This window comes from Paecilomyces variotii, assembly GCF_004022145.1.
Source record: "Paecilomyces variotii strain CBS 101075 chromosome Unknown C8Q69scaffold_14, whole genome shotgun sequence".
NCBI lineage: Eukaryota > Fungi > Ascomycota > Eurotiomycetes > Eurotiales > Thermoascaceae > Paecilomyces > Paecilomyces variotii.
This window is the reverse complement of record NW_021167153.1, coordinates 239,658-265,278: the sequence shown is the minus strand read 5'-3', so window position 1 is coordinate 265,278 and position 25,621 is coordinate 239,658. Positions and strand designations below refer to the sequence as shown.

At 43.2% G+C, this 25,621-nt stretch overlaps 4 protein-coding genes across 4 annotated transcripts; 3 read left to right on the top strand and 1 right to left on the bottom strand.

Annotated features, from left to right (window-relative positions):
• Window positions 1-9,387: 9,387 nt before the first annotated feature.
• Window positions 9,388-10,631, bottom strand: C8Q69DRAFT_479933 (histones H3 and H4). Its single transcript, XM_028631483.1, has 3 exons — window positions 10,248-10,631; window positions 10,068-10,175; window positions 9,388-10,004 (listed from the first exon to the last, which is right to left on the bottom strand). The coding sequence occupies exons 1-3, from the start codon at window positions 10,270-10,272 to the stop codon at window positions 9,727-9,729; spliced, it is 411 nt and encodes a 136-aa protein (XP_028481763.1). The 5' UTR covers window positions 10,273-10,631; the 3' UTR covers window positions 9,388-9,726.
• A 416-nt stretch (window positions 10,632-11,047) lies between these two features.
• Window positions 11,048-11,841, top strand: C8Q69DRAFT_479929 (histone-fold-containing protein). The gene is made up of 3 exons (XM_028631482.1): window positions 11,048-11,069; window positions 11,133-11,408; window positions 11,467-11,841. Exons 1-3 carry the CDS (start codon window positions 11,060-11,062, stop codon window positions 11,490-11,492), a joined length of 312 nt encoding a protein of 103 aa, XP_028481762.1. The 5' UTR covers window positions 11,048-11,059; the 3' UTR covers window positions 11,493-11,841.
• Window positions 11,842-15,502: 3,661 nt separating this feature from the next.
• Window positions 15,503-17,294, top strand: C8Q69DRAFT_103695 (hypothetical protein). Its single transcript, XM_028625038.1, has 4 exons — window positions 15,503-15,775; window positions 15,826-15,927; window positions 15,983-16,602; window positions 16,662-17,294. The coding sequence occupies exons 1-4, from the start codon at window positions 15,613-15,615 to the stop codon at window positions 17,136-17,138; spliced, it is 1,362 nt and encodes a 453-aa protein (XP_028481761.1). The 5' UTR covers window positions 15,503-15,612; the 3' UTR covers window positions 17,139-17,294.
• A 1,075-nt stretch (window positions 17,295-18,369) lies between these two features.
• C8Q69DRAFT_479893 (Shikimate dehydrogenase) lies at window positions 18,370-23,993 on the top strand. Its single transcript, XM_028631481.1, has 5 exons — window positions 18,370-18,591; window positions 18,667-19,460; window positions 19,514-23,599; window positions 23,659-23,703; window positions 23,757-23,993. The coding sequence occupies exons 2-5, from the start codon at window positions 18,870-18,872 to the stop codon at window positions 23,790-23,792; spliced, it is 4,758 nt and encodes a 1,585-aa protein (XP_028481760.1). The 5' UTR covers window positions 18,370-18,591; window positions 18,667-18,869; the 3' UTR covers window positions 23,793-23,993.
• The last annotated feature ends 1,628 nt before the right edge of the window (window positions 23,994-25,621 follow it).

Sequence of the window (25,621 nt, the reverse complement as noted above, 5' to 3'; positions counted from 1 at the left end):
AAAGGAATAAAAAAAAAATCGAATCTCGATGAAAATTTTCCTTCTTGCTGACTCTCACGGTCTTTCAAACTACTATTATGTGTCCATATCCATGGCTTTAACGTGAATCGCACCATGGTTGTCGTGTCCTGAGGCCTGGACCTGTTCTCGGCTATCACCGAAGCGCCGACTGGTGCCGAGATCCATACACGCCGCTAATGAGTTAGTCAGTCCCTAGGTGGTTTTTATTCTCCGCTAAAAATCGCCCTTTTTATGTTCTCCATTCTCAGTCCTTCTGTAATCTGTCTCCTATTTTCTAGTAGTGCAGAACAGACGGGGAATTCCGTTCTAGACTTTCGTTCGTATGTTCAGAGAGCATTGAAATAAAGTACACCGATCTTTTTAGTGTTTACATTGTTATAGATCCGGTTCAATGATCAGATTGGACGGTGTCAACTAGTTATGTCTAACTAGTAGTTCTGTTAATGCAAGGGTATTGTTTACTATTGATAAGCGATGATGCAGGGGACTGGGTTCCCCGCCAGTGCTGATAGAGTTAACTATACAATGATAATGGCATATCAACGTATAGATCGATATCTGATGGATTTCCAGTCTACTGGAGACGGGATGATCTTCGTAGGATTTCGCAGTGGTCGTATGTCTTCACGCACCAGATATATATATATCCCCGTACGGATACCACCCCATCTTCCAGCTCAAGACTGACCACACACCCAAATTTCCCACATCGCCTTGATCAGAATCATACAGGACGAGATCAGACCATACCAGAGACCAGGAATTCAAATCTGAAATCAACAGCGTCCATACACCGCTGCCTGTCGAAGGATCAGGGAAGATACCCTCGTATCCAATGCGTCTTGGCATACGGATTCGGCGCAACATGGCGAAAGCGGTGTGCAAGTAACTTAGATACCTAGTGAACTAACCGCCTTCGCTTAATCATGACGACATGGATCCATGGATGATAAGATCTTCAGGTCTACTCTACAATTGCTGGTATTATTCTCACAAGCCAGAATGATAGCAAGTAGGATCGATATCGTAAACGCAGCACACGGCCTCATTAACCAATGTCCTCTATCTAGGAATAGCTAGTCACAGGAAGCAGCAATGGCCACAATAACTACTTATGAAACCCAGACAACCCAGCGGGCCCATACTTACTGCAGTACTTTCTAGCCCAAAGACGAAATCGGCAACTTATCGAATAGGTAGAAAGAGAAAACGAGCGTTGTCCTGCTCGTCCATTTTCACAAGCAACTGCAGCAGCAGACTATGGAATACAAAATTCCCCATCATAGAACCCTTCTGGCTCAGTTTCTACTCTCATCTTCAGGCATCAGTTCGTGGACAAATATTCCCTTGATTTCCCCCATCTTTGATTTCCCGGTATATGATATAGTCACCTTGCTAAAGAGTAGAGCGACACCGCCGATCGCGACGCATGACACACCAAACGCGCAAAGGTATTCATCGCGAGGACAAGATCATAACTAATCGAGTGTTTGTTACCCACAAGTCAAAACCTAAGCGGAACGGTACGGTATCGGTGTTGGGGAAGATGAAAGATGAATTCTATCCACTACATGGGGAACTCCGTGACCCACTATACTAATAGTGGCACCTTTCCATATCATTATACCCCCCTCTGAAAAAAGGATCAACGTCCTCGTTGACGAGCGAATAGTTAAATACAATAGTGGTGATGCCATGATAGACTGGGCGAGGAGAAGTATGGTTTGGTTTGGCCGTCAAATCCTTTGTCAATCATTGTCATGGAGCAGCCAGAGTCGGTCCGAAGCACCTGTCGTAGAGTGGATGATCGAGATATGCTCGAAACTTGAGGTTTCAAGTTGGGGCCCTCAGAATTTTTTGTGTCTAAAGCAAGAAAAAACAAAGATCAAAGTCAAACCGGCAGCTCAATAATAACCGTGCAGGGTGTCGTTGTGCTCGATTTCGGATCTCTCGTCGTTAGTCAAGCTCTTCAAGAAGTCTTCAAAACATCGCCGAGTTTCCGACAAATTGACCCAAGCACATCCGCCATACCCATGACTGCTCCTGCCACCCCATGGTTATTTCTCACAACTGCAAACAGCAAACCATTAACCACACCATTAACAAAAGAGCCAGTGATACGAAAGACTCGTAGTAGTAGTGGAAGAGGATGAAGATGATGGATTCCTCTCTACGGAGGGGAATGGCTAATATGCTAGATACACATGACGTGCCTGCCTAACCTGGCTGATCGTGCTGATCCTGTAATAGCCAGAGTCCCCGTTGGCGGCAAAGTCAGACTGCTCAAACTCTGAGTCGGTCATTTTCTTATTGATGACTGTATGTGCTGGCGAGCTGTTGTCCTCCAGTCTGCTGCATTGAAACGGCTCACGCGCGTTTACTCTGATACGGGATCCTTAGCAACAAGAACCGCGCGACTGTTGTCCTAGATGCTGATTGCATGGGTTGCATAGTGATATCATCCATGTCATTGTTACAATAGTTTCTGCTGGCCAGTAACTATCAAGACTGCCGATAAACGGGATCATTATAATATAAGTGAATCACCTAGGCAATTCGCTCGCGTACGCGAAGTGAATTCGATCAGACCAATGAGCTGCGAGGATCACGCCGGACATCAGACGAAGTCGCGTCACAGAGGCAAAAGAAAGCTTGATGACATCGAATGTCCAGAGGGACAAACTGTCTGTATCGATCCTGGACTTCAGAGGCAAGATTAGGGAAATATGGCACAGAGCTATAGCAAAGGAGGAGTCTTCTAGAAGAATCGATAAAATAAAAGAATCAGCAAAAAATATATATAGAGATGGACGACTGGTTGTTCAAAAACAACTACTTCACCAAGATCCTGCAAAGTCCGACAGCAGGCTATCGGAAAGAAATCTGCAGAACCATAACCAAGTGTAGTAGTATATCGTGGACCAAATTCTTAATTGCTCTCAGAAGTAATATATTGTCTCGTTTTGTCCTGGTTCTGATTAGTTTGAGTGACAGACAACTGTACTTTCTTGTTTGGCGTTTGCGAGTCTTCGCTATCTGCACCTTTTTGGCTGCCTTGCAGTACAGCTTTTCTATTTAACCATCACCGCGATTTGTATTGTCATCTTCCTTATCGTCACCGTCGTCGTCATCATCGAGGTCCATCGGGACGTAAAGGAGAAAAAGACACTATAACCAAATGGAGGGTGATATCAACGCACTCAGGGCCCTCTGGCGTGTGGTTCTGGATCCAGTCGATCCTGTCCTGGCAATGCTGCAGGATTCCCAGGGCGATTCGGCCGCATTTCCAGTTGTATAACCTTTGGAGCTTATTACGCTCCTCTGTTGTCACCCATCGAGAGCAACGGGAAAGTCCGGCCGAAGGGTGTCTAGCGAAAGGTGCTGCGGTTTGTCCTCACTTTTTTGTCCATTCCAAATCCACATTTCATCTATCTGATTGCCACGTTCGCTGCTGGACTTTCTCTTCCTCGCTTCTCCCAGTCTTCTCCGTAGCTGGGTTTTCAATACCATACTTAGAACTACTTTGGAAGAAAGTATAGAGGTTGCGTGTAGCGGTCAAAAGTAGGCCGAAATAAGACAAAGAGCATCTGTAAAGCTCGCCTTTGAGAAGCGGAAGGTATATACAAGTAAGAGTACGATGTTAAGCTATAGGGATATAAAGGTGATTATCCAGGTGAATTATGATAAGCCAAGAGTGGTATAGTAAGATTAAAGTGGATGAGGGCGAGAGTTGAAGTGCGTAGTAGGGGGGAGACGAAGCAGGATGGAAATTTTATACCTAGTCAAGAGTAACTGGTCAAGAAGGTGAATTAAGAAGAGAATTCACACTACGTATTCATTGCTGGATTGTAGTTATCCCGAGTAAAGACCAAATAGCACTACACTTGACGTGAACGGATGGAGCGCTACGGTAGTTAATACATATCGCGCCTAGAGATAGCGGATACCTGAAGGAAGCGGGAGAAAGCTTGCTTAATTGGATCTAGGAGCTAGGCGAAGCCTATATGGGCTCGCTAGGTCACGTGATCGCTAGGGAGCAGGGCGCCAAAAGGGGCAGCCGAAGGGGGCCTTCAATACCTACTCTTATATTAAGCACTAAGGAATATATAATAACTATCTAAATAACTAAATATAAATAAATAGGACTAACTAGAAAATAGACAGTATATAAAAGTAAAGAAATAAGCAGTCTAATTATATGATTAAATAATTATAGTTAAGCTAAGCTATCTAAGCTATATCTAGAATTTTAGGATTATTAGCCCTTTAATAAAACCGTCAGCAATATTATCTGCCGAATTAATATATTTTAAATTAATTATATCTTAAGCAAGCATATTATAGATATAATAAAACTATATATTAATATATTTAAAATATTTAATGTTAGTAGAAGTATAGATTAGATCTTAGACTCTATTATTATTAATATTTAAGGTAATTAAACTAATATCTTTTATAATACCTATATTAATTATTAAATAATATATTTACTAGATTTCTCTAGCAGCTTTAGAAATAGCTATATATTCTGCCTTATTAGAGCTAATTAAGATATAGATTTATTTATAAGTCTTTTATAAAATAGGTCTACTAGTAAGTATAAAGATATATCCTAATATAGAATAATATTTATTATAATCCCTAGCATAATTAGAGTTATAATAGGCTTATAGGAGTCTAATATCTCTATTACCTTTATAATATATAATGCTATAGTTAGAGTATTTAGCTAAATAATATATAATATACTTTAAAGCTATATAGCTCTTTAAAATTAGGCAAGAATTCTTCTTAGCTAATAGGCTTATAATCTTAAATAAATTAAAATAAGTCTTAATAGCTAACTATTAGCAGTAACTAATATTCTATTAATATTTTTTAGTATTAACTATAAAATTAAGCTTATTATTAATTTAAAGCTTAAAATCTATAAAGGATTTAATATAGCTAAAATCTTTTTATCTAAAAAATTAAATAAATTTATATATATACTCTATCTAGATAAGCTATATATTCTTCTTATTATAAGAGACTTCTATTCTTAAATAATACTTAATAGGCCCTAAGTTCTTTATTTTAAATTACTTAGAGATATTATTATAAATTGCCTAAGCAATAAATTACTTAAAAGTATATATAGAGAAGTTATTAATATAAGTAATAATATAGATATTTTCTATAATAGTTAAAATCTAAAGGCAGGGGTTATATAGAGATAGCTTAAACCCAGTATTAAATAAGTACTCTACTAAGATATTATATTATATCTTTATAGAGGGGGTTAATCTATAAAAAGCTTAGTCTAATTTATAAACTAAAATACTATCTTTATCTTTATAAAAGCTAGTAGGCTAAAATATATAAATATTATATTTTAATTTCTTATTTAGAAAGGCTTATATAATATTAGCCTAAAGAATAGCCTAGCTATAATAAGTAGCAGATACTATTAATATATTAATAATTATAGCAGAGATTACTAGAGCATAGGTTATTATATTAAATATAATCTTATTAAGTATATTATTATAGATAATCTAGTAAGCTTTATAAATAATTAAACTATTAGGACCCTCTTTCTTCTTATATACTTATCTACTAAGTATAGGATAAGTCCTAAAGAGAAGCTTATTTTAATAGATTAAATACTAGTACTTTTACTATATTAGCAGGTTAATTTCTTTCTTTATAGCTTCCTACTATTAAGGAGCTTTAATATATATTATAATAGCTTTATAGAATCTAAGAATATTTAATTCTTCCTAGAATAAGACTATATAAATCCTTATTAAATTAATAGATTAGCACTAGATAATATTAGGATCTTTAATAAGGTTAGTTTCTTTATTATATACTATAGAATCCTTAGTATTAGTTAGATTTAATATAATAGCTAAGATAATAAACGCTAGCTTATAAAGCTTAAGGCTAAGCTTTACTAGCGTAGCAATATTATCTATATAAAAATATAGAGTTTATATTACTATTTTAGTAATAATATCTAATAGTAATATATTACTTTTATTAAATATACTAAAAAATAAGGCTAGTTTACCCTTTAGAAAGAGCTTACTTAATAAAGCTTTAGGGCCAGTTAGCAAATAATATACTAGAGCTTTAAATTAGTACAGGTATAAAGCTATAATAAGGGCGTTCCTCTAAGCTTAAGCTAAAATATATTATTTAATAGGTTTAATATTACTACTATAAGATATAGCTCCTAGAGTATAGTTATAGAATAATAGAATTAAAGTAGAGATTTAATTTATAATATATATATTATATTAAATAGTATATAGCTAAAAGGAGTATTTTAAACTTAAGTTAATTATTATAGCTTAGGCTTATTCTATAATAGTTCTTATAAAGTGTTTACTTATACTATCTTGCTAAAGTATATAAGTAGCTATAGGTTTATAAGTAATACCTAGTATCTTAAAGAAAGTGTCTAGAGCTTTAGTATAGAGCTTATTATTTAACTAGACATAAGCAATTTAAAAACCCTCTATATTTAATTAATATATTAAATTATTAATAAAAGATAGAATATAGGCTCTATCTGCTATAGGATATACCTACCTATAGTAAGTAGTATTATCTATAATTAATAGTATATATCTTATCTTAATATAGCTAGGAAGGTCTTTATCTATTTTATAATCTAATATATATCTGCTACTAATAATATTAATATAGAGATATTTAGCAGGTATTATAGCTTTAAGTATAGGTCTTTATAAGACCTACCTAATAATTTTAGCCTATTAGCAGATAGTATAGAATAAAAGATCTTTAGCTCCTATAATAGTAATGCTAAAAAGAGGGTTATATATTAAGCAGAGTAAGTTGCCTTAATTAGTATAACTAAGAATTTAATATTATTTTATTAGAGATCTGGCAATATAATAAGAAGATAAGGCTTTAAGCAGCTTAGGATTAATTAATTAAGTAATAATATCTTATTTAAGAGTATTTATAGCAGTAATAAATAAAGCAATATAGACTTATTTATTAAAAGAAGATATTATAGAATATATTAAATATCTTTATCCTTTAAGAATAATAGTATTATAAAAACAGCTACTTTCTAAGATCTTTATAATAAAATATTTATTATCTTTACTTATAAAGATCTTAAATCTCTAACTCCTTAATAGAGTAAATAATAAGATATTATTATTAGCTCTAAGAGTATAATAAATATCTAAGATAAATAATAGAATATTATTAAATTATATTAGAATAGTACTAGTTTCTTAAAATAATAATTATTCTTTATAAATATCCTTAAAGTAAGCTATAGAAATCCTTATAGGTTTAAATATTAAGAATACTTCCCTTTAGATAGTAAGGTAGATATCTAAGCTAGTATTTAATATCTAATTCCCCTTTATATAATATATAGATATTACTCCTGGTATAGTAGAAATACTATTAACTTAATAAACTATAGATTAAACTAAGAGATTAGGACTTAATAATATTATAGATTTAGAGGTTATATTATCCTAATTCTATAGTAGATATAGTTTAAAATATATTATCTAATACTTTTCTATAATATAGCCTATTCTATTATAGATATTATATAGCTTTTATAGAGCTCTAAGTCTTAAATCTATAGACTTTATTATAGGCCTTAATATTATTAGGGCATTTTAAACTATTAGTCTTTATATAGATTTAATATTAGTAATAGCCTTTTTATATTAGATAAGATCCTTTAATATCTCTTTAATATTTAGATTTTTAATATTTAAATATTTAATAGTGCTAGTAGTATAGAACTGCTTAAAATAATTATTTACCTAACTAAGCTTTTATATAATAATAAAATTTAGGAATTAATTATAGAAAAGATTCTCTAATATAATATTAAGACCTTAAAGCTTTATAAGGATATACTCTGCCTTTATATAGGTAGAGGTAAGTAAGGTTAATATAAGGAGATTAATAAGCTCTATAAATTCTTAATAAAGCTTTACCTAATATATAGATCTAATAATATTAAATTACTTATTTAGCTCTAGCTAAATATTAGTAATTATAGGCTAATCTAAAAATTAAATAATCTTAAAAATTTTAGGGTCTAGCAATACTATAATCTAATTCCTTATAATAAATTAAGTAATCTTCTATTATTAACTATCTCCTTTAGGTAAAGTGCTTTAATTAAAGATATTAAGATTTTTAATATTAAGATTGCTAATAGCAAGCTTAAATTATTAGCTTTAATTCTAAAAATTACTACTATTTAACTATAGCTAAGATACCTTTAACTATTTAAATATATTATTAATTTACTTGCATAATAGATTAATTTTAATATTATAATATTCCTCTTACTACTATAGCAGGGGCTAATTTAATAAAATAATAGAGTTTATTACTAGTACTAACTATAACATTAATTATTAACAGCCTTAAGTATTTAATTATAGGAATAAACCCTAATATATATCTAATATAATAGGACAAATATTATTTAGTTCCTATTCTATAGGTTAGTATAATATCTCTTATAAGGGAACATATAATAGAAGAGTAGTTTTATAAACTAATTCTATTAAAGTATTATAAAAGATCTCTATATAAGTCTTCTCTAGCTATATAAATATTATCCTAGTCTCTTCTTATAATTACTTATTAGGAATAGGATCTATAGGCTTTATAGAAAGAATTAGTTTACTTAATAAAAGATTAGCTACTTATTATAATATTAAAATAGCTAAGAATCCTTTAGATACAGCTGCCTGCGCATATATAATAGATATTAGACTATAATTTAGATTTAATTAGATAATTAGTAAAGCTCCTTTAAATATAATATAGTGTTTAAAATAATAATATTATTATATTATATTAAACTATAATAAATAACTAAATATGCTTACCCTTAAGTTAGCACTTTTAGCAATTAGGGCTTTTTAAGAATTTATTAAAGAAAAATTTTCACAGGTTAATAAAATATTAAAATTAGGCATATTTTAAAGCTATAAAAGCTTAAAATAAGTAATTAGAACCCAAAGAATTTAATAGGATAATTAAAATATCAATTCGATAGATAACCAGCTTATAGCTTAAGGGGTAAAGATAAGGGTGATATAACCTAAAGGAAGCGGGAGAAAGCTTGCTTAATTGGATCTAGGAGCTAGGCGAAGCCTATATGGGCTTGCTAGGTCATGTGATTGCTAGGGAGCAGGGCGCCGAAAGGGGCAGCCGGAGGGGGCCTTCAACAATACCCACCTCGCATCGTGCGACCGTGGAGCTGAGGAACGAGTCGCGACTCAACGGTCGCGACGACGCGTCACTCCCTACGAGAAACCACAATATACTACAAGGTGCGAAGACCAATATTAAGAAGATGGAACTGGGTTGAATTATTCAAGACGTAGAAACTCGCATTTCGGCGTCTATGTCATGAGGTGCGCTCGATAGGACACCATTTCTTTGGAAGAGCTTTCCACTAATGTACATGATGTTTGGGATACGCCCATGACCAAATCCACCCAGCCGTTTCTTCGATCCTAGCTATCTGCTATGTAGTGCTCGAGAGAAAATAAGACAACCCAGTACTGATGACCCATTGATAAAAAGCAGAACCCATCATTTCTCGCCAGTAGTCGTGATAGAAAAGCAAAGAAAACCGTATCGCCAACCCATAAGAGTCAAACCCGAATTAATTTCGACTCAAGAAGGAATTTAAGAGCGCTCGCCACGGAGACGGCGGGCAAGCTGGATGTCCTTGGACTGGATGGTCACACGCTTGGCGTGGATGGCGCACAGGTTGGTGTCCTCGAAGAGGGAGACGAGGTAGGCCTCGACGGACTCCTGAAGAGCACCGATGGCGGAGGACTGGAAGCGGAGGTCGGACTTGAAGTCCTGAGCAATCTCACGGACCAGACGCTGGAAGGGGAGCTTGCGGATGAGCAGCTCAGTGGACTTCTGGTAGCGACGGATCTCACGGAGAGCGACGGTACCTATTGATTTGTATTAGCAACCATCGTGGATCATGGTCGATGATGTTGTTTGATGAGACTTACCAGGCTTGTAGCGGTGAGGCTTCTTGACACCTCCGGTGGAGGGGGCGGCCTTACGAGCGGCCTTGGAAGCAAGCTGCTTACGGGGAGCCTTGCCACCAGTGGACTTACCTATAGTGGGTTGTCAGTGATGCCATTCAACGACAGCGACGATGAGGTGAAGTCAGTGCAAGTTGTACTTACGGGCAGTCTGCTTGGTTCTAGCCATTGTTTAGATGTTTATTTGATGGATTTGATGTGTTTTATTGATGGAAGTCGGATAAAACCGATGGATTTGATGGGCGTTGAGTGGATGACTGAGTGAGTTGTAAGAAGGATGGAGGAGGTGGGTGGGGGAGGGTATTTGTAGGAGACGAGGGCGGGCGGGTGATCTGGGTGCTGCCAGCAAGTTTGGGTGGTCTTAGCGCGGATTCTTTTTGATCAGAAAACCGATCGGAAAGCAGTGCACCATAAGCCGTGATTTCGGCGTGGCAGTTTCGCTGGGAGACTCAAAGAACTGCAGGCACGTTACCCTTGCTCCCGGAGCGCTAAGCGAGATGTCACCCGCCAGCCAATGGGAGCCCAGGATCACAGATCTAGAATGCCAATCACCCCTTCTTGATCCCAACCACCACGCTGTAATGTGGCTCGATCAAGGGCTCCAGAATGATGAACATAGTCTCAAAGGCCACAGCTGAGAATTCAACGTCTTTGATCTCCGTCGTTATTGGCTCTCCCGGCAGGATCAAGTCTCTGCCAGCGGAATCAGAGGTTCGCGGCCAAGGCACCGGCAGATCACACCCGCCGCTAGGTCTGCGCGCGCTGATTGGTCGATCTCCCTGCTAGTGCGTGATTCCAGCAACTCCCCGCGCTCTGCCCTTAGATATAGAAATATCTCTCGCCCCAGCTACCAGTCACTCTTCTCTCCATCCAGCTAAGTCTCTATCCACGAGTTTCAACTTCATCCATCTCCACGTCTCTACAACTTTAAAAAATCTTAATCCACATCTATCAACATGACTGGCCGTAAGTTGCTTCTATCAACGCCTTCATCTGTCATCGACAGTCACTGACGCGTCTCTTCTATAGGCGGCAAGGGTGGTAAGGGTCTTGGAAAGGGTGGCGCCAAGCGTCACCGCAAGATCCTTCGTGACAACATCCAGGGTATCACCAAGCCCGCTATCCGTCGTCTCGCTCGCCGTGGTGGTGTCAAGCGTATCTCTGCCATGATCTACGAGGAGACTCGTGGTGTTCTGAAGACCTTCCTTGAGGGTGTCATCCGTGACGCTGTCACCTACACTGAGCACGCCAAGCGCAAGACCGTCACTTCCCTCGATGTCGTCTACGCCCTGAAGAGGCAAGGACGTAAGTTGCACCTGACTTCAAGTTCCATCGATGTCACATCTCATCTAACGCGTGACAGGTACTCTGTACGGTTTCGGTGGTTAAACGATTTTTCTTTTTCGGAATGCCATCGTGCGCGGTCGACGCGTCTGTCTCCGCGCGACGCGGCGGTTTGCTTTCTCGGATTGGTTTACGGTATGACTGGGACGTTGGGGTGTTCTCTGAATAGTTTTATTGCAATCATGGGTCTCTGGGTTTCTGTTTTTATGCCGCATTTTCTTTATACCATCACATCCACTATTAGACCGACCGGTGGTCGTGCGGTTGAAAGTTGCTGTATCATAAGCGGCCATTGTTCATGAAGCTGGTACCTGGGCCGGAGTTATGCACGTCACGCTCTCCGATGTCGAGAAGCGGTCCAACTATGAATATGATCAGTTAAAATAACTTCAAAGTCTGTCCTCTCGTAGTACTTGTATCTCTGGTGCTCTATTAGCATTGTGTGTGTACGCGTCTTGGTGTAGTTCGCGTCTTCTCGTGTTTTCCTGTGTGTCGGGTCCCACTATCTGTTTTCAGGTGTCGAGGTGTCTTGATGGTTCTCGTATTGCTGGCTTACCCTCTTGATCTTACCACATTGGCTTGATGATGACTTCAAAGAATAGTACTGTGGTATTATGTGGGTAGCAGGCAATCCATCTATGTGGTTTTCTCCGTTGTAAGTGCTTGAAAACGTAGATGATCACGAATCTCGTAAAACAGTTTACTCTTGGCGTCGGTCTGAGGACGGGTTTTAGAACTACCAACGATCTTTATATACTTCAAATGGACTTTAATGTGAATATAGATGCGTAGATCTTAATCTGTGGTCGTTTTTTGCTCGATAATCTGACTTTTCCATGCTTTGGGTTGTGTTTTGTTGTTCATCTAGAAGATAATATAGGTTACGTTCAGGTATATACTACATGTTGTACACAGAAATATATAATCAGACTTCGGAGTATAACCGCAATACACAATACGCGCGATTATACCACCAACGAGCCATATACGACAAAAATAAACCCCAAACTAGAAAATACACACATAGAAGTACCCAAGTACCAATTTTTATTTCCTCATAAGGCCCAAATTACGTCGTGTATACGGCAGTCGTGGACAAGAGCGAGACGCGGTCCTTCTTCCCGAGCGATTCTCGCGACGGGATGCCGACACCGCGCAGAAACGCCGTTGGTGCGAAAAGGATATTCTAGGTCTAAATGATCATGTGATCGAGCGTATTAATATTGGATTATTGCATTTCTACAATTGATTGAATACAGAGATAGAGGGTGTTGTATCAACAAAACAAAAAAAAAAAAAAAAAAAAAAAACATACGACAGCAGGGATTCGCTGGTGGTCACCCACCCAACTACTAACCTGCCGGCGTGTGGCTTAAGTACGGCTGAGCGGACGGGAAGCCCTGTTTTCCACACCCTATGGTCGTATGTGCTATATATCTCTTTGAAGGGAATAATATAGTTGAGAGCGAAGTGGAATTACTGCTATTAAATGGTTGAAAATCGAAAACGAACTTCTTCGTCTACGAATTGCAGGCAATACAAGACTTGAATAGAAAAGCAATCTCCATCGAACTGTATCATTCTCCCGCATTTTCCCCCAAGCGACATAGAGATTCAAGATAACACGTAGCCATATCCGGTTCTCTCACATTGGCCATCTAAGACATTGAAGATATTGTTGATTCTCTTCTTTCTAACATATCAGATATCAGTTGAACTGTCTACCGAACAAGATTCGATGCCATACTAGCAGATATGCGCGTGGTAATAAATTACATTAATAATTATGTTTACAGGCCCGTAGCCGTGGTCCGCTATCAAGCACTAATCCATGGCAATCTGTATCAACGCGCCTTATTCACAGTCCCAAAAGTCTTGTTCAATCCAAACACAAGTCGCAATCTCCCGTAACTCTTCATCGCTAGATACCATGTCTGTCTCTTTTGGCGTGGTCGGGGAGCGTAAAATGATTTGCTCGAAACCAATCATAAGGGGCCCGTTGTCGATATTTATAGCATTGTTGGCACCTCTCTGGACAGTTATTGAAGTTTCTCTGTGAGGACGCCCATTTCCATCTCTGACCCATTTTTCCAAAGTGATTTTAAGGATATTATGGTCGACTCTTAGAATCAACACGGCTTCTGTAGCCCCGTTAAGCTGACGGAGCCACCATCTCACACCGGACATCAATTTTGATGATCTTTCTGACACCGCTATCCCCAAGGCGACAGTCAGCCAGCGCTTTGCTCGACCCTGAGGTGGTCTTATTGGGGAGTACTGACAGTCAGGTTGTTTTGCACCGTCGTCTCTGTAGCGGGTTGCGCTTGCATTGATATGCAGTGCCTTATAAATTCCTATCGATCAGAGCTTGCTGGATATCACATCCTCGACCGCGACTTTAGCAGCTTTATGCTCAGGCAAGATAGGTATTTTTCCAAGCAAAAGATGTCTGATTATATCGTAGGAGTTCTAGCTCCTCAGAATAATCTTGTCGGCCGATTTAAGAAAATCACGGTTAAACATATCCTCGTTCAGATCAGAAAATAAGACCCACTCGCTGTCTTGTGTTCCATCTCATATATCATACGCGATTCTTTATCCCAAATTCACCCGAATCGTTCTATTCCCTGATAAGGATATATTTTGCTCGCACATTCCAAATCCAGGAAGCTGCTGCTACATGGAGCCCCATTGGCCTTAGGATGCATAAAGGAAGACATTTTGGCTGCAGCTGGACTGATATGACCGACTGGAATGTATAGAAATCTATTGATTTCTTCAGAGATAAAGACATTCAGATAATTCGTCGGCGCACAAAGCAAACGCCAGGTGATCTGCCAATCATCCGTTTGCAGCAGGTCCTAAATATAGGATGGAACCTACTAGATCACTAGGATCTAGCATAGATTCTTTGGATGCTAAAGATACATATAGGATCAAATCCCCCCCCAGACCTAGAAGCAAGCAATTCAAGTTATTCAGGTCAGGACCTTGCTTCCGTGCCATTCAATATTTGACATGAATCACTGATTCGAATATTCACAGCAATAGTTCAATCCCCGCAGTTTCTGCCTGATGTCAGGATGAGGACAACACGACAGATACTCTAGAATTTCCCCTGATGTATTTCTATTTCCTGTGTCTTTAGTCTAACTAAAACATGATACTCCTTTACCCAGACACCTCCAGAGGCCGAGGAAATTGTGGATTTTACTAGCTGTTCTTACGCCTAGGCAACTAATCAGAAATCGACATTTTGTTGCTAAATGTGAGGCGGCAAGAAATCTAATCTTATTTCAGCTACTTAGAATGTCTTGAGACTAGATTTTGGAAAAGACACTGTAAGTTTTCTACAGTCAAACCGTTTCTGAACACTCCCAAGATACAGCCTAATCGAGCCAGCGTCGCTTCGATAAAACACTGTTGCCGACATGGATTGGAATGATGCTTACCTGCATACACGCTATCAAGAAATGGTAGTAAGAGACCGACGCTAACTTGAAGGCTTGAAGGCGTTGCTCTGGAACCCATCCAGGAGGGTCTTGGAATCTTCGTCCATGTTGCGCTGGTCTATTTCCTTAAAGAGTTGGCCGGTCCGCATGATCCTATTCGTTGATAGTGCTGGGCAACGAGAGCTGAATGTGTTCGTTTGTCAGCAAGCTGGAACAAATCTACCCCCTCCTGTCAGCACCAACTTCAGCTGTTTTACTGTTCTTCGATGATATTGTACCATAGTGTGAGTGCAGTCCCCCTGGGCTCTATTGAATAGCCAACACTGCGCGGGCGCTAGTACACTGACCGGTTTGCCCCCGGCCTTTTCCTACTGGGGCTATCTTGCCCAACGCAGGAAGATTGGCGCAAATAAGCAGTTGGTCCTTTCCAAATGTTGACAGCACACTTGAGTAGCTACCCAACAAGTGCTTATGGTCAATTACGCCCTCCATGATTTCTGCACCATCAGTCTATGGCATACGGCGGGCTCACCACTTCAAGGCCTGAGCCAATGGCTGAACTGGATCATGGCCTGACACGAGATGAGGATACTTGCTGGGCAGGACTTCGCTAGCAACGGAGTGGGGAAGAATAATAATAATCGATCTTGGTCTGGTCGAGGCCCAGCTGTTATCAACTTTCTTGTCGCAAATCTTCTACGTCTCTCGACTTTATGTCATTGTTCCCTTTCCGTTGCTACGGCCGTAGTCGCCTGGGTGAAGCGGAAATGTGGTTTCTGTTAGCAGCAGTCCTCGCTTTTATTTCAGCAGCTTCAGCTGAGGATATCCCAGGAATAGACCCCGTTACAAACTTTTGTAAACGGTTGTACCACCAATGTATGTGTTCTGCTTATTGATAACATTTTGGTATCCGCTAACGGAGACAGCGACTTTAAAAAATGGCACGATATATATCGACGGTGGAACAGAGGTCTTTGTCGCGAGCAACGACCAAGGGGCACCGGAGGGTGTCCAGACAATAGGATACAGTTCGTGATCTCTTTGCCTTGAGCGACCAACGGGACAATGTTTAAGGAATGATAGATACTTACCTTCTGGAGATTGATATGTCGACTTCATGGGACTGGAAGTCAAACATATCGATAGTTAAGGTCGACAAAACGGCGAATCCTCAGACCGGTACTTTTCCACCGGTAGTTGGCCATGCTGCGCTGTATCGCGGAAGTGACAATGACAACAACATCTATCTATATGGAGGAACAGTCGATTTCGCAAATACAACCTTTCCCGGATGGCAATATCCGACATCTAACCAGTATTCGCTGTGGTCCTATGACACTGTGGCCAAGACGTGGGATCAGTACGATGTGACATTGAATGCTCCAGAGAGACCAGCATCAGGAGCGTATGCTGAAGCTCCAGAACTCGGCTTGGCTTTTTGGCTTGATGGTGAAATTGACACAGGTAGCGACAACAACTTGGCATTGAGACCAGGCTTCGAACGCTACCTTAATGGTTTCATCGTCACCGACACAGACACGCAGACGGCCATGAACGTTTCCACTGCGTCTCTCGATCGCACTCCAAGAATAGGGGGCGGTCTAGCCTACGTACCTGGCGCTGGTCCAAAGGGGATCATAGTAGCAATTGGAGGCATGACGCGGAGTGTTGCTGAGAGCAGCAATTCATCTACAGCGACCTACGTATGTGCTGATCGCGCCGTAAACTATCAACTAGGGGCTGACTGATATCTGTGGCATAGCTGTCGATGGGGACCGTCGATCTAATCGATGTCGCATCTATCGATGACACGCGTCAAAACGGTACCTGGTATCCGCAGGAAACGTCAGGGGATATACCGGATCCACGAATCGAATTCTGCTTGGTTGCGATGGAAGCTCCAGATAAGTCCAGCCACAATATCTATCTTTACGGTGGGCGGAATGGCGACCAGACGTTCGATCAAATCTATATCTTGTCTCTTCCTTCCTTCACCTGGACGAAAATCTTCCAAGGGAATTCCCCTCGCTACGGACATACCTGCAACATGGTGGGAGCAAGGCAAATGATCACCATCGGTGGTGCCAATGATAGCGACCTTTTACGTGGCTGCGACTGGGAAACGAAGGGCGTTGCAATATATGACCTTACGGCCTTAACGTGGGGCAGCGTCTATAATGCTTTTGCACCGAAGTATCAAGTACCCTCTCTTCTCTATCAGGTAATCGGTGGCAGGTAAGAAACGGCCAATCGATTCTTGATGAGACCGCATGATGCTGACACTTCCTCTCCACGGTAGTGGAAACGGTAGCGCGAATGTGACTGCACCTGCGAGCGGATTCAGCTCATCTGCCCTTGCCAAACTGTTCCAATACTCAGGCCCCAGTGTTACGGATGGTAGTGGCTCGGATGAGAGAAAAAGTGGCATAAGTGGAGGTGCCATTGCCGGAGCAGTCGTGGGCTCTATTGCAGGTGCAGCGTTAATCGCTGGCCTAGCATTGTTCCTCGCTCTCCGTCGTAGACGAGCAACCCACGGCCAGCAAGGCGGCTATGGCACAACCGACCCCAAGGACGACAATGGATGCAGTGCTATTTCTCGCAACCCAAACCAGAGGGCAGAATTGGCCTCTAACCAATGCTTGTCCGAGTTATCGTCGGAGAGGAATGCTCATGAACTTGCTCTTATCCCAGTCACTCATAAACAGGTCGCAGAACTGGACACCTCACCTGCACGTCTTAGTTGAAAGAATACATAGTTAGCAGCTGCGATGAAGAGCTTATACCGTGCTGAATCCGGTCACATGCAAACTAACCGCAGAACCATCTAATCATTCCATCACCATTTCCTCGAGCCTTTCCGCGATCTATATTGACCTCCATGCCAATATGTTACTATTGACGCATAGCGGACAATTGCTCTCGTGATCTGCACTCGACGAGACACAGCATAGGCAATTGTCTGCTACGGGCCACACCGCGTTGATGTGCTGTGTGCCTGTGGAGCACAGCTCTTAAGCGCTTCACAACGTCTATCAGATAAAGGATAGAAGTGCCTATATATGACGCGACTGTCAACAATCCAGAGTTAAACTCGCCCAAGGAATCCAAGGCTGATAGGGACCGCAACTTTCGAGGATACCAAGACCTACGTGCGGAGAAATCCGGTCGTGGCATGCTATCAGGGCTTGAGATCTTTGATGTGGAGTCTATGACCATAGCATGGAGCTGAACGAAGCACTTAGGTGTAATAAATCACTGGATGTGCGACGTAGTTAGGTACCTGCGGGATATCCTCCTTTACGCTTAATGTCTAAATACCCTTATTCGCTGTATGTTGAACATGTTTACATATGAGGAGCATAGTTGAATTGAAATAGTGTAATCCAAATATAAGCCGAATATAAAATTAAAGACGAGCTATTGAGAGAATGGCGATTAGCCGTTGAATGTAGAGCAACTCATTTCAAGCGGTTTGTAATCGGAGTTCTCTCGAGAGTAAGATCATTTCCCCCGCCGAACACGGGGCGGTGAGGAAGGGCAAAATGGAACTTTGGTCGCGAGATCGGACCAGGCGAAATTTCGCCCGCGATTTCGAGTCATCGAGAGTGCGCATCACCATTCAGGCCTTCACCCGGGGCTCTTTTTCTCAATTGCACTTCTCACTCTGAGCTGGAAGTTTCGGCGACCTCCAGGTAAGCTGAGAAAGTCTGGCCTGACTTCATATCCGCTGCTGACATCTTTTGAGCGCATTGCTGAGCATCTTCTAGCTATATTCTCTTTCCGGACCGCACAGAAGCGCCTGTGATCGAGGATAGCTTTCTAGGTCCTGGATATTAGGCCCTAGTTCTTCTTTATATCCAGAAAGTCACAGGATGAATTGACAGGAACAACCCTTTTTACGAAAAGCTACAACTTGTCTTTGACTGTCAACCCCGCACTCATATCCTCGTCCTAGCCGCCGGCCCTCACCATGGCAGGACCTACTAAGATCAATATTCTCGGTCGCGAGAGCATCGTGGCAGACTTTGGAATCTGGAGAAACCATGTCGCTCAAGACCTGCTGACCGCTTGCCCGGCTACCACCTACGTCCTTATTACCGACACGAATATCGGCTCGATCTACACCCAGAGCTTCAAGGATGCCTTCGAGAAGGCAACTGCGGGTGCCGCACCTGCACCCCGGCTTTTGATCAATGAGATACCCCCCGGTGAAAGTTCGAAGTCGCGCCATACGAAAGCAGATATCGAGGACTGGATGCTGAGTCAGAGCCCACCATGCGGCAGGGACACAGTGATCATTGCGTTGGGAGGAGGTGTGATCGGTGACCTTACTGGTTATGTGGCAGCGACCTACATGCGTGGAGTCCGCTTCGTCCAGGTTCCCACGACTCTTCTGGCTATGGTGGACTCTTCGATCGGAGGCAAGACCGCGATCGACACCCCGTTGGGAAAGAATCTCATTGGTGCGATCTGGCAGCCTACGCGGATCTATATCGATCTCGAGTTTTTGAGTACGCTCTCGGAGCGTGAGTTCATCAACGGGATGGCGGAAGTGATCAAAGTAAGTATGGCTATAGGACCTGTGGCGTTTTCGGAATACTTACGCTTGTGCAGACTGCCGCGATCTCGAGCGAAGAGGAGTTTACCGCTCTGGAGGAGAATGCAGATGCTATCTTGGCAGCGGTCCGCAGTAAGAAGCGAGGCCCAGAGCGCTTTGAAGGTATCCAAGACATCTTGAAGGCAAGAATCTTGGCTTCTGCACGTTTCAAGGCGTACGTGGTCTCCGAGGATGAGCGTGAAGGTGGTCTGCGGAACCTGCTCAACTGGGGCCATTCAATCGGACACGCCATTGAGGCTATCGTTACTCCACAAGTTCTGCACGGAGAATGTGTGGCCATTGGCTCAGTCAAGGAAGCAGAGCTTGCGCGACACCTGGGCATCCTCAAGGGGGTTGCGGTATCCCGTGTCGTCAAATGTCTTTCAGCCTATGGGCTGCCTACTACGCTCAAGGACGAGCGGATCAGGAAACTGACGGCCGGCAAACACTGCTCGCTCGACCAGATAATGTTCAACATGGCGTTGGACAAGAAGAACGATGGCCCAAAGAAGAAGGTTGTTCTTCTCTCCGCAATCGGTCGCACCTATGAACCAAAGGCTAGCGTGGTCTCAAACGAAGATATCAAAGCTGTCATGGCCCCGAGCATCGAGGTGTCTCCGGGTGTGCCACAGTCACTCGACGTTATCTGCACACCCCCGGGTTCGAAGAGCATTTCAAACAGAGCTCTTGTTCTTGCGGCCCTGGGCTCTGGCACGTGTCGCATCAAGAATCTGCTCCATTCCGACGACACTGAGGTCATGCTTAACGCACTTGAACGACTAGGTGCCGCTACCTTCTCCTGGGAAGAGGAGGGAGAAGTCCTGGTTGTTAATGGCAAGGGTGGTAAGCTGGAGGCTACCCCTACGCAACTCTATCTCGGCAATGCTGGTACAGCATCGCGGTTCCTCACGACGGTGGCTACTCTTGCGACCCCGACGACTGAAGTCGACTTTAACGTTCTGACTGGAAACAACCGGATGAAGCAGCGACCTATTGGAGATCTGGTCAAGGCTTTGACGGCTAACGGTGCCTCGGTGGAGTATCTCGAGAAGCAAGGAAGCTTGCCCCTGAAGATTGCCGCCTCTGGTGGCTTCGCCGGAGGAGAGATCGAGCTGGCCGCGAAGGTGTCCTCTCAATATGTCTCCTCGCTGCTGATGTGCGCACCATATGCTAAGGAGCCCGTCACACTGCGCCTCGTGGGCGGAAAGCCCATCTCGCAGCCCTACATTGATATGACAACCGCCATGATGAGGTCTTTCGGTATCGATGTACAGAAATCTACCACGGAGGAGCATACCTATCATATCCCCCAGGGCAGATACGTCAATCCGTCCGAGTATGTGATCGAGAGCGACGCTAGCTCTGCGACGTACCCTCTGGCTATCGCGGCCATCACTGGTACGAAATGTACGGTTCCCAACATTGGATCGAAGTCTCTTCAGGGAGACGCTCGCTTCGCAGTTGACGTCCTCAGACCAATGGGTTGCACGGTCGAGCAGACGGATACGTCGACTACTGTGACTGGTCCTGCCGATGGTATTCTCAGGCCGCTGCCAAACGTGGATATGGAGCCGATGACGGATGCTTTCCTCACTGCGTCGGTCCTTGCAGCGGTCGCAAGAGGCCAGGGATCGAACCACACCACCCGTATCTATGGTATTGCAAACCAGCGAGTCAAGGAATGCAACAGAATCAAGGCCATGAACGATGAGCTCGCCAAATTTGGTGTCACCTGCCGCGAGTTCGATGATGGAATCGAGATTGATGGAATTGATCGGTCTACGTTGCGACAGCCCACGGAAGGCATTTACTGCTACGATGACCACCGCGTTGCTTTCAGTTTCAGCGTTCTTGCACTTGCAGCCCCTCAGCCGACTCTTATCCTTGAGAAGGAGTGCGTCGGTAAGACGTGGCCTGGCTGGTGGGACACCATGAAGCAGCTTTTCAAGGTGAAGCTTGAAGGCAAGGAGCTTAAGGATGAGCACTCTGCAGTTGCACGTGTCGAGAAAGCCTCCGCATCTATCTTCATTATCGGCATGCGCGGTGCTGGAAAGACAACAAGTGGACACTGGGTCGCGCGTTCAATGAAGCGAGAGTTCGTGGATCTCGACACTGAACTGGAGCGTATTGAGGGCATGACTATCCCTGAGATTATTAAGGAGAGAGGCTGGGAAGGATTCCGCGACGCTGAATATGCTCTTCTCAAGCGTGTGATGACGGAGAAGCCTACTGGATATGTCTTTGCATGCGGCGGCGGTGTCGTCGAGATCCCCGAGGCTAGGAAACTGCTCGTCGACTACCACAAGAACAAGGGGAACGTTCTGCTTATCATGCGCGACATCACGCAAGTCATGAACTTCCTGCAGGTCGACAAGACGCGCCCAGCTTACGTTGAGGACATGATGGGCGTGTGGCTCCGCCGCAAGCCGTGGTTCCAGGAATGCAGTAACATCCAGTACTACAGCCAGCCTGTGACTGGGAGAAGCCTGACCCTCGCATCGGAGGACTTCAACCGGTTTTTACGAGTTGTTACAGGACAGATCGATACTCTTAACATCCTCAAGAAGAAGGAACACTCGTTCTTTGTCTCGCTGACGTTGCCCGATCTACGTCCTCATGCCGATATCCTCGAGAAAGTTGTAGTCGGGTCAGATGCTATAGAGCTACGGGTGGATCTGCTCAAGGATCCAAACTCGGACAGTGATATCCCTTCTGTTGACTATGTCGCAGAGCAGATGTCTTTCCTCCGAAGCCGCGTCGCTCTGCCGTTGGTGTTCACGATCCGAACCAAGGCACAAGGCGGTCGCTTCCCAGATGATGCTTATGATGCTGCGATCGAACTATACCGGCTGGCCATGAGATCAGGGGCCGAGTTCGTTGACCTAGAGATTACATTCCCTGACGACCTGCTGCAGACAGTCACGGAGATGAAGGGCTACTCGAAGATTATCGCATCGCACCATGACCCAGTTGGAAAGCTGTCATGGGAAAACGGATCCTGGATTCAGTTCTACAACAAAGCTCTTCAGTACGGAGACATCATCAAGCTGGTCGGCGTTGCGAAGACGTTCCATGACAATTCCGCTCTGATCAGGTTCAAGGAGTGGGCTGAGGAGTCTCATGATGTCCCCGTTATCGCGATCAACATGGGCGATGACGGCCGCCTTAGCCGTATCCTGAACGGCTTCATGACGCCAGTGTCGCACCCCAGTCTTCCTTTCAAGGCTGCACCGGGTCAGCTATCTGCGACTGAGATCCGCAGGGGTCTTTCCCTGATCGGTAGTGTCAAGCCTAAGAAATTTGCTCTCCTTGGAAAGCCGATCTCCGCATCACGTTCTCCGGCTCTGCACAACACCCTCTTTGCTGAGATGGGTCTCCCACACCGTTATGAGCTGCTTGAGACGGACAATGCGCAGGATGCCAAAGAATTTATCCGGTCTCCAGATTTTGGTGGTGCCTCAGTTACTATTCCGCTGAAGCTGGATATCATGCCTCTTTTGGACGAAATTGCGCAGGAAGCCCGGTTGATCGGCGCTGTGAACACCATCGTCCCCGTCAGCGACGGGGAGAACCAGCCCTCGCGCTTGGTCGGCCACAACACTGATTGGCAGGGGATGGTGCGCTGTATTCGCAACGCGGGCGCATATGGTTCCGCCGGCAAGTCGAGTGCCTTGGTCATCGGAGGTGGAGGAACTGCTCGCGCCGCGATCTACGCTGTGTACAGCATGGGCTACTCTCCCATCTACGTCCTGGGTCGGAACCGCGAGAAGCTACAGGGTATGGTAGCTCCGTACCCTAGCGGATACAATATCCGCATCGTGGAAGACATTGCCGACATAGAGAGCATCCCGCACGTTGCCATTGGCACGGTACCTGGTGATAAGCCCATCGATCCTGGCATGCGGGAAGTTCTCTGCCGCATGTTCGAACGGGCTCAAGAGATTGATGGAAACGTTGGGGGTAACAGGACCGACAAGGTGCCTCGCGTGTTGCTGGAAATGGCCTACAAGCCTGCCGTGACGGCACTGATGCAGCTGGCATCTGATGCAGGTTGGACTGCAGTGCCGGGGTTGGAGGCGCTTGTCGGACAGGGTGTCTATCAGGTGAGTTGATATGACGGTCGAGATGTACACGTGCGATACAGGTTACTGACGTGAAGCAGTTCGAATACTGGACGGGTATCTCACCGTTGTACGAGGACGCAAGGGTATGTTGCAATCCCGCCTAGACGAAATACGAAGCTAACCATCTCTTCTGCAGGCTGCCGTGATGGGCACAAAGTCAACGGAGAACTGATCTCATTTCTTTGTCTTGGATATTTACTCGGAGCGGATAGTCTAGACATCGACGTGTAACGGTAGAAAAAGACAGAAAAGTTAGATTCGCTTTTACTATCTCTACATTATTTGAATTTTGTATATACCAAGCAGATACTACTCTCGGATCTCCTAGTTCACCGTCTTATAGAGTTACAGAGTTACACTATTATTCTTGAAACTCATACCATAAAAGCTGTCTCTTTCTTAACCGCCGTCCAGCCACGGAGCAAAACCAGCGGTAAATCAACTGGGAACGTAGCGATCCTTCGTCTCGAATAGCCAGAGCTTGCACTGCATGCATCCGTTTTCAGGAGATATCATAGGCTCTGTCTGGCTCTGTATTCCGTAAGTATGGGGTACAAGCTTCAATACTCGAGTCTGTATGCCCACGTATGTAACGGATACATTTCGTGTACTCCGACCGGAGAAGGGAAATTACTTCGGTCACCTCCAGTCAATTGCGTGATGCAAACGGGAGTTGTAAGTTTGGGGGAATCGCCGTATTTTTCTGATAGACGAGAAACTTCGCATCTTTTCACCAAAAGTTGTGGACTAGTTTTTCTCTCAAGGAGGCTGCATATCTTCCGGATCGGGAAATTCGGCTTTCTGTTCGGCCACAGTGATTGTTCTCCGTTCTCTCGAACTGGTCGCTGTAAATCACCCTCGAGGACCAAGAGGATCAGATGTGTATAGTAAGTAAGTAAGTAAGTAAAATTGTCTCTGGATAGATAGATCTTGTATCCTTCGTACCACTCCACCCAGGTGGTCTCACCTCACGGTCGCGTGATAACATTGCACGCACGTAACCTATCTGAAATAGCCAAAAATAAGCCGGTGTGAAAAAAAAAAAACAAAAATCAAAAATCAAGATTCGATCACGACTTCCCATCCTCATCGCCATTTACTATCCTCTCCCATGATCATCCATAAAGGGAAATCGCTGATGTTGTTGGGTTGTTCTCATCCTGAATAATTTCTCGGCAGTTCCCAACGCGCGAGAACTGCCCACGTCGGGACGGATTCGTCCCGTTGCTTCTTTGACTTCAAATTCAACTTCAAGTTTTTTTTTCTCTTCTTCTTTTTTTTTCTAAAGTGATACATCAACTCAGTCATGGCGTGATCTTTACTGTCCTCTGAAGTCACGAGGAGACATCCTCCCAATACAGTAACTAGGCAGCAGACAGGGAATACTTAGTGAGCTCTCCTCGAACACTCTAGATAGTTAACAGTCTTACACTGATTCCGATATTTCCATAGATTACACCGTCTATGTTTTTTCTTCACTCTTCGTATCCTTTTTCATCGAGAGGAATAATGACAGAAATAGTAAGTATGTTTTCGACAAAAAAGCACCCAGCGCGATTCGCCAATGGGTCGTTTTGCCGACCGGTCGGTACTTAGTACCGTAATCTCTCTCAACTCCGTCTTCACCGAATGGAAGGCAAAACTGAACTATGTATGTGTGTACTCGCATGCATCAGACTGGTTAGCTAGCTTTTCTTTTCTTTTCTTAGACTACAACAAGGAAGCTGGACTAAGACCAGGGACCACCCGTTCTTCAGCTGCAATGTACATACATCCATACATACATAATTACCCCGGTCTAGTATCGTAGTCTGCAGTAGACTAGGACGCGCAATGCTGCGATCGGCCGAGGCCGCTGGACACCGTCTGATCGGAATCTTAGGGGTGGTATTTGAAATTCAAAATTTCATGAATTTCATGAAATTAAAAGTCTTGAAATGAAAGAAAAGGGATTTTTTGAAATTTTGAAATACGCTAATAAATTAGTGCGGTAGTTCCGAC

Bases quoted from the DNA above. Each gene is read 5' to 3' on its own strand.
- C8Q69DRAFT_479933 (XM_028631483.1), bottom strand. From the start codon at position 10,272: ATGGCTAGAACCAAGCAGACTGCCC. The intron at 10,176-10,247 runs GTAAGTACAACT...AACCCACTATAG, and splicing joins TAGAACCAAGCAGACTGCCC to GTAAGTCCACTGGTGGCAAG. The intron at 10,005-10,067 runs GTAAGTCTCATC...ACAAATCAATAG, and splicing joins GCCTCACCGCTACAAGCCTG to GTACCGTCGCTCTCCGTGAG.
- C8Q69DRAFT_479929 (XM_028631482.1), top strand. The intron at 11,409-11,466 runs GTAAGTTGCACC...AACGCGTGACAG, and splicing joins CGCCCTGAAGAGGCAAGGAC to GTACTCTGTACGGTTTCGGT.
- C8Q69DRAFT_103695 (XM_028625038.1), top strand. From the start codon at position 15,613: ATGTCATTGTTCCCTTTCCGTTGCTACGGCCGTAGTCGCCTGGGTGAA. The intron at 15,776-15,825 runs GTATGTGTTCTG...TAACGGAGACAG, and splicing joins TAAACGGTTGTACCACCAAT to CGACTTTAAAAAATGGCACG. The intron at 15,928-15,982 runs GTTCGTGATCTC...AAGGAATGATAG, and splicing joins TGTCCAGACAATAGGATACA to ATACTTACCTTCTGGAGATT.
- C8Q69DRAFT_479893 (XM_028631481.1), top strand. From the start codon at position 18,870: ATGGCAGGACCTACTAAGATCAATATTCTCGGTCGCGAGAGCATCGTG. The intron at 23,600-23,658 runs GTGAGTTGATAT...GACGTGAAGCAG, and splicing joins TCGGACAGGGTGTCTATCAG to TTCGAATACTGGACGGGTAT. The intron at 23,704-23,756 runs GTATGTTGCAAT...TCTCTTCTGCAG, and splicing joins CGTTGTACGAGGACGCAAGG to GCTGCCGTGATGGGCACAAA.